This window comes from Eimeria acervulina, genomic scaffold (assembly GCF_000499425.1).
Source record: "Eimeria acervulina Houghton genomic scaffold, Eah_scaff667, whole genome shotgun sequence".
Lineage (NCBI taxonomy): Eukaryota > Apicomplexa > Conoidasida > Eucoccidiorida > Eimeriidae > Eimeria > Eimeria acervulina.
Window position 1 is genome coordinate 1 of NW_013549667.1, and position 8,527 is coordinate 8,527.

Consider the following 8,527-nt stretch of genomic DNA (forward strand, 5'->3'; position numbering starts at 1 on the left):
CATATACATATACATATACATATACATATACATATACATATACATATACATATACATATATACATATACATATACATGTACATATACATATACATATGTAATATATATATATATATATATATATGCGTGCGCTGCAGGCTGCAATCAGTTGACTGCAGCGTCTATAGAGGTACTGTTGCGGGCATCTCCTTCTCTGTCTTTTATTTATTTAGACGGAGTAAACAAAATCACCGATGAACAAATCAAACAAATTCACTCGAAATATCCCTCCTGCACTCTCGTCCGAGGCAGCGAGCCGCAAAAGGACGCAAAGGGAATTCCGTACTACCGAAAAATCACAACTGCGGAGAAAAAGAAAAACGCCACCGCTCCTAAATAAAATATAAACTAAAACTGGAAGCAACCGTTTCCCTATATATATATACATACATATATATATGCATATATATATATATACATATATGTTATATGGCTGTAGTAGGCCTGACGCATCCTTGCATTCCAGGCGAACCGATACCTGCATGCACTCGTGCCAATCTAAAACTTCCTAGATACTTGTTTGTATGCGCTTGCGTCACATTTGCCTCTTGAACTCTTTGGGTTTGATCAATTGGGGTTTTAATATTTAAATATGGGCCCTATACCCTAGCGCTTCTTTAAAACATTCACATGTTGTTGCTAGTGCGCATGAGGGGGTTGGTTGGGTAATAGCATTTAAATTCGCTGTTTTATTAAGCGGTCCGTAGAAAGAAATATACTGGACAAGAATAGTGTAGGTTTTTGATATTAGTTTGTAGCATTCAAACAGCTGCCTCCTCAAGAGACTGTGCATAGGCCTCCTGCGGGGTGAGAGGCGTTGTTAGTTGTCTTTCTCGCTCAGAAATTTCTTCCTCTCTCTCCGCTTGCACGAGGTACGACGGCTCACAGAGTCCCTTACTGCAAATCAAGTAGAAAATGAACTTCATTACAAATCCAACAGATAAATAAACAACCAGACACTCGAACCAACAGCAACGGACTTGGGGGAATAGGCGTAGGGCGCGCCGAGTGTGGAGACGCAGAGCGCATTGACTGCATGAATAGACATTAAAATTTATAGCATAAATTCGCCTTCTTATTTTCGTTTTTGCAGTATAGTAGTCTTTCAAACGCTGCACGCGCTTCGCTTACGCTGGCCTAGTTCCTGCTCTGTTGCTGTTAATATGAGGACATAAAAAAAAACAAATTCCAAAGCAGCAAATAATAATAAAATGAAATACCGGGGGCTGCAGGGGGGCCGAGAAGAGCCTCTGAGACGCCTGGCAGCTCGGACGCTCGGGGGCTCTCAGGGGCGACATTGTTAATAAAGATGAATGGGACCTGAATCGGGGTGTATATATATAGTATATATCCAAACAAGTGTATACAAACAAACTGCACTTTATTTGCCTATTCTTAATTGATTTCATTGGTTTCATGCAGCAAACTGCAAGGAAGGGGTCCAATGCACGAAAGGCGCACAATCCCTTGCCGTTGAAATCAAGCAAAAGAACACCAACTGGCAGTCTAGTGCCTCGTTCGACGACTTATTATGCACGCACAGTTCGCGCAGGCATTTATTTATTCATTTATTTATTTATGCAGTTTTTGCCACCTGTTCACTCTCTTCTATCGGCAGGCCCACTCCCGGCACCTTGAAAGCCTGCACGTTGTTGGGGCTCTTGTTTTCAAATAGAACGCCTTCGGGGGGAATGGGCGCAGGTGGAAGTTGAACTGTATTTCGTGTTGTGGGAAACACAGAAACATTTGTTTCAGCGTTATTTTCTGTTGGTTCTAACGAAGAAAGGTCCTCGTTTTCAGGAGAATAACCCTCCTCTTCTGCCTCGGATTCCGGGTATTGTTGCTCGAGTTCGGAGTCCGATTGACAGACAGAAAAAAGTGTAATTGTGGAGATAAATAGGGGGAGAAAATAAAATAAACAGTTAAATAGTTTTTGAACCTTCATTTTTGAGTATATTTCATCTCTAGGTTTTGTTGTCGGACGACATAATAACTGAACTAGTTTTCCTCACTCCCATTGTTCCGTTTTGAGGTGCCGGTACACCTGGAAGTACTGTGGTCTGCATTCCGTTCTCTGAACCTGCCCATAATTGGTCTTTATTTTTTTTATTACGAGACAGTTGATTTATTTCAAATTCTGTGGCGTTCGTGCTATCCGCCGAATCTGTATGCCGCACAACTGACAGGACAGCGTATCCGCGTTGCGTTAGACACTTTCTCCCTGAGTTTGCATCCAAAGTAAGCGATTCAATATTTGGTTTTGCTCTTTAAAAATAGTTGTTGTTTTCGCTTTTTCTGCCGGGTTCACGTCGACTGAACGGCGGAGTCCAGCCCACCGCGGCGGAGCGTCATACAGGCAAGCAAGCGGTTCCTCACTCCAAGCCTCTGAGAGGAATCCGGAGATTAACTCACCTAGACAGAGAAGGAAAGCTGTTTTAAGCAGTAGTAAATCCTTCGTATTTTTGCTTTTTTTCTAAAGAAGTTGAGTGCAAGGTTTGCTTTCATGTGTTGAAGTCGTTCAGCTTTCTAGGTGACCCTGTGGGATCAGCGCATGCGGCCGTGTTGGTCTGCTTGGAAACCGCATTTTTTCATCAGAATTGGGAAATCAGAAGCTACTAAACGGTTTTTAAATATTATATTTTATATTATTTACAAGGTTTTAGGGCTTTGGGTCTGTCAGATGCAGCAGCAGCAGCTGCAGCTGCAGCCGTGTAGCAGCAGCAACAGCGCTGCTTGTACACCCCCAGAGCCGACGGATAACCAGCCCGCCTGCGTTGTCAGCTGTAGAGGCTGTGGAGTAAAGACGAATAGAAGATTTGTTTTGTCGCTATTTGTTGTTTGGGGCCGATGATTTGGAAGCAATTTCATTCTAATCGCTCTTAATTAGAGTCAATAATCTCTCACTTGTGGCGTGTCTCCTCCTCCCTACGCCTGCCGCTATCTCTGCAGCAGCTGTATCTACGCTCCAGCTGCATCGCATCTCATCTGGTGCGCGGCCTCCTTCTCTCCCGGCCACTTGTTTTCCTCTTCTGTTTTATTGCAACCAAATTTCACTGACTCCTCTCTGCGCCTCCTCGCTCTCCGCGGCGCAGGCAGCGCAGCAGCAGCGAGGCAGCAACTCGGGTGTACATACACCTCATCTCATAAATCTTGGCTCCTATCAGAATCTGCCCCTCATATTTGTATTTCGTTGGGGTTGATACTCCCGGAGGAGGGCCCATAGTACACTCAGGTCTCGCGGGCACTCGTCTGTGCCTGCTCTTCTCTCTATTAACACAACAAGACGGGTTTTTGTTTCCTACAACAAGAGTTTGTGTGTGCTGTTTGGGTTGGTGCAAATCAGTCATAGCTCTGCCTCCTCAGCTGCAGAGGCCCCCAGCAGCACGAAGGAGGCCCCATCTGCTGCAGCGTTCAGGTGTCTCGACAGCAGCCGCCTCTCCTGTTTGCCGCCTTAAACTACCAGGGAGATGCATTTTCCTTTTTCTTTTGTTCATTTAGGCGCCTCCCTCCCATCGCACCCGTTGTTCTAAACAGAGTGCAAAAGCACGCGGCTGCCTCCGCTGTATTTGTTGTCTTTGTCTGCTTTTCTTCCGGCCCCCAACACAGACTCTCGGCTATTCATTTTGTGTTCTCCTTGGGGCCCTTCGGGCCTAGAGGGCCTCTTTGGTTTCTCGCTCCCTCGCGCAGGGTCGTTTCGCAGCTAGCGATCTAGCGCGGTAGCTAGCTAGCTAGCTAGCTAGCTGGCCAGGTAGCTAGCTAGCCAGCTAGCTAGCTAGCTAGCTAGCTACAGACTCCGCCTGCGCTGCCACCCTTGCTTACATCATGCAGCCTGTCTGTCAGACTGCCCCACTGGGGGCCCTGGTGCCTTCGCTTTCGCTCCAGGGCAGCGCTGCAGGGGCCCCAAGGGGGAGTAATGGGGGCCTCGGGGGGCCCCATCGTAGGGGTTTGGGTCTGTCTATGCCGTCTCCCCCTCCTTCTTTAAGCAAACACTACACCTTAAATGAAATAGAACTAGGGACCTTTCGGACGCAGCTGTGCGAACAACACCGCAGAAATCAGTGCACAAACCCTGACGCCTGTCCTCACTCCCACTGTCTTACTTGGCAGAGACGAAATCCTTATGAAATACTCTACTTGTAAGAATGATGCTGCTGCTGCAGCTGTTGTTGCGGCTGCTCTTGCTGCTGCTGCTGCTGTAGCTGTGGTGTTGCTGGTGCCGTTGCTGTTTGCTGCTGCTGTTGCTGCTGTTGCTGCTGCCGCTGTTGTTCCCGTTGCTGGTGGTGATGTGAATGCTTGTAGTTTTTCTTCCTTTGCATCGTTTTTCTCACTTGTTTGGCGATTTCTTTGTTGATGTTCTAACTGGTTGTTTTATATCCTTTTCGAAGGTGAATCTGCAACTGCTGTGGGAGCGCATTGCCGCTGTTATCTCTTTCTGCTTTTTTTTCCTGCTGCTCGTAGATCCTCTTTTGTTTGTTTAAACTATGCTTTGTGGTGCCCTGCCTTCATTAGTTATTTGCTGCATTCGATTGGGGTTCGCGCTGCAGTTTGTTGGTTTTGCTGCTGTCTTGTTTGCTGATCTCATGTTGTCCGTCGTTCCTGTCGAGAGGCTTGTTTGTTCATTTTCTCTCTTTGTGCTTTATATTCTTTTCTCTGCCTTCTTGTAGTGTGTGGGTGGGTGGGTGGATGGAAGGGGGGGCATTGCTTTGTGTGTCTGCATGCAGTGATTGGTCCTTATTGCCTGGCGGATGTTTTGTTTTTCGTCTTTCCTCTGTGTATGCTGTGCATGCAACCATGCATTTATCTACACGTGCATGCATGCATCCACACCTGCATGCGTGCATGCATGCATGTGTGCATGTGTGTTGCTGCCGCAGCCCCCAGCTGTGCCCTGGCATAGAGTTTCGGCGGTGCAACAAAAAAATGAATTTGGTGCGGCACTGCAACAGAGGCCGTTTCTGTTCGTTTGCTCACAGTAAAGAAGAAGAACTCTACCACCCCCTGACATATAAAACGCACTTGTGCTCCGTTTTCCCCGATTGTCTCCGTCATTTCTGTCCGTTTGCGCATCATACATCCGAACTACGAGACCCCTTCGCCTTGCCTCTCATCCGTGCCCTCTGGGGCCCCCAGGGGCCCCCCTTAGGCCTCCAGCCAGCCACAGCAGCAGTAGCAGCAGCAACAGCAACAACTGCTGTCACCGCCCCAGCTCCCCAACGCGCGCCCCTGCAAGTCGACGCTACAGCAAAGGGAACGGCACCTTTGCTGCTCCCAGACTTTGGAACGGTTCACAAGGCAGCAGCAGCTGCTGCTGCTAGCAGCAGCAGCGGGGACAGCCCGCAGCAGCAACCGGGCCAGGCGCAGCAGGCGCAGCAGCAGCAGCAGACGGAGCAGCATCAGCAGAAGCAGCAGCAGCAACATGATGGTGCATTGACATCTACTGTGAGCCCCTCCACTCGCCAGTCGCTCTGCTTCGTTGGGGGAGGCCCCGAAGACGGTCAGACTCCTGTGCATCCTCTCGTGGCTGCTGAGAGCCAGCTAGCAGCAGCAGAAGGGGCTGCTGCCTTAGACTTACTGCTGCAGCAACACCATCAAAACCAGGTACAGCCTCAACAGCAGCAACAGCAGATGCTGATGCAGCAACATCAGACAAAAGGTGCCGGACCAACCAAACAACTCTCAGCAACAGTCACTCCAGAAACTGCAGCAGCAGATGCAGCAGCAGCAAAAGCAAGCAGCAGAAGCCCACATACCACCTCCGACTCGTTGCATCCCCTGCGCAGCTTTGAAAAGCTTCACCTAGAAAGACAGCAGCAGCAGCGACAGCTGCAACTACAGCTGCAGCAGCAGTTGCAGCAGCAGCTGCAGCAGCAACTACATCACCAGCTGCAGCAGCAGCAGCAGCAGCAACAGCAACAGCAACAGCAACAGCAGCAGCTTTCCGAAGAAGAGGCGACACCCATTGCTGTGCAGCTTCTGGGGCCCCAGGCGATGGACATGACGCTGTCGCAGCTGCAGCTGACAATTGATCTTGCGCTGAGGCTCGCCAGCAGCATGCCCCCGTCACAGCAGCAAGACCAGCAGCAGCAGCAGCAGCTGCTGCTGCAGTTGCAGCTGCAACAACAGCGGCAGCGGGAGGAAGAAGAAATGTTGCTGCGACAGCGACTGCAGCAGCAGCAAGAGCAGCAGCAGCAGATGCCGCCGCTGACAAACGAGACGATTTTGGCTGTTCTGCAAGCGATCGCTTTGGCGCGGGGTTGGGATCCTCTGGAGCAACAGCAGCAACAGCAGCAGCAGCAGCATGAGCACGGGAGTCAGCAGCTGCCTAGCAGTGCATCCCCACTCAGGCAATCAGATGAAGCCGCAGACGCTGATGCAGCAGCAGCAGCGGTAAGCATAAGTACGCAGCTGCAACGCCTAACTCTGGACTATATACCCTCTAGGCAGCATCAACAGCAACAGCAGCATCAGCAGCAGGCCCAGCAACAAGAGAGACACCTGCAGCAAACGCCGGTCTTGAAGCGGTCGGCTTCGTTTCTATCAAGCAGACTCCAGCAGCCACTGCAGCAACTGCCACACCTGCAGCAACTGCAGCACCAGCAACCGTTGCACAAGCCCCCGCAGCAGCAGCAACAGCAGCAGCAGCAGCAGCAGCCACGAGGCAACCGCCATTTCTGTTCTTCTCAAGTACGGGGGCCCGTCAGCGGCATCCAAACATACACTCGGCAGCAAACAGAAAAGGATGCAGCCCGGCAGATACAGCAGCAGCTGGAGCAGCAACTGCAGCAGCAGCTGCAGCAGCAACTAAAGCAACAGCTGCAGCAGCAACTGCAGCAGCAGCTACAGCAGCAACTAAAGCAACAGCTGCAGCAGCAAATCCAGGAGCAAGTGGAGCACGCGCAGCAAACGGAGTCATTGGTCAGGCCCATAGACTACAGCAGCAGCAGCAGCAATCTCTCAGGCTTTCAAGACATTGAAAAGAGTCTGTTGCTGCTGCAGCAGCACCAGCTGCAGCTGCAGCTGCAGCACCAAGAGCAACCGCGGCTCCAGGCACCTGCAGGAGCAGCACCAGCAGGTTTTTTACAAGCAGCAGAAACAAAGCTGCTGCAGCGGGAAGTGGTCCGCAATTGCATATCTAAAGACGGGGGAGATAAAGAGCAGCAGCAGCAGCAACCGCAGCAGCAGCAGCAGCAGAAGACTGCACACTTGGTTTCTCTTAGTAGCAGCACTGCTCCCCCCCCACCGGCCCGAGGGGGGCTGCAGCAGCAGTTTGGATTTCGCAAGAGCAGCAACAGCAGCAGCAGCAACGGCGCTGCATCTCAGCCTTACCAGCGGTCCTTCATAAACAACGCGTTGAGCAGCAGCAATGGCAGCAGCAACGGCCGCACCTTGTGCTCGGGCGTTGTATGCCAGCAGCAGCAAAAGCTGCTCTTTTACCAGCAGCAACAGCAACAGCACACACCGCAGCAACAGCAGCTGTTGCTGCCCCGCAACGCCACAGAAGCAGCAGCAGCAGATCCTTCTCCTCAAATTACAACTTGCTCCCAAACCCCCTTGACAGCTCGCACCCTCTCTCCAGTGCAGCCTCAGGCGCAGCAGCAGCAGCAACAACAACAGACAGGCTATCCTCTTCCCGTTGCTGCAGCACTCTTCAACGCTGATGAGACCAGCAGCAGGGAAATAACTTCTCAGCAGTCGCCTGCTGCCTTCACAAGCGACGGATGAGCAGCAGAAGCGCCAGAAGAAGCAGCTGCAGCGGCAGCGGCAAAAAGAGCAGCAGCAGCAACGGACACCACCGCAGCAGCTGCTTGAGCTGAAGAGGTTCGGAACACCCATCGGTACGGTTTGCGGCTGCTGCAACTGCTTCAGCAGCAGAAGCCACTGGTTCTCGTGCTTCTGGAGTTGCTGCGGACGAGCTACCAGCAGCACCAGCAGCAGCAGCACCAGCAGCAGCAAGCGGAGCAAGCGCATCATGATTCAACGAATGAGACTGCTTCTTCGATTTCGATATAGTATTGTTCTTTTTCTGGTTTTGCTTGTCCCCTTGGGGTGTATAGGCATCTGCTCGGTTTCCTCTTGGAAGCAGAGCGCGCTGACCCAAGAAAAAGAAGCCAGTTTCTTTCGTTTTGTTTTTCGTGTTTTGTTGTTGTATTTTCATGGATTTTTTCAGGACATTTGTTTTCTCTTTTGAGTGCAGAATAATTGACAAACGACGGGGCAGAACCCCCAAAATGCCTCACATGATGCACAAGTGAACACACGAAGACCGGAAAAAGAGAATTAAGATAAGCAAATAGAGATATCAGAGAAAACAAATATCAATGAATAGCTGGGGAAACGGCAAATGAACAAACACGGATACCTAAAGACGAGCAGGACAGCATATATATATACATAATATGCGTGCATACACGTAGAAAAACATACAAATACACATGTGCACATATGCACATACGCGCAAATATATGCATATACCTATTCATGGTAAGAT

General features: G+C 50.3%; 1 protein-coding gene across 1 annotated transcript; it reads left to right on the forward strand.

Annotated features, from left to right (window-relative positions):
* Window positions 1–4,959: 4,959 nt before the first annotated feature.
* On the forward strand, window positions 4,960–7,761 carry EAH_00045930 (F11M21.28-like 3 CCCH RNA binding domain protein involved in RNA metabolism, related; the record flags this gene model as incomplete). The annotated part of the gene is made up of 1 exon (XM_013394738.1): window positions 4,960–7,761. One exon carries the CDS (start codon window positions 4,960–4,962, stop codon window positions 7,759–7,761), a length of 2,802 nt encoding a protein of 933 aa, XP_013250192.1.
* Between the last annotated feature and the right edge of the window lie 766 nt (window positions 7,762–8,527).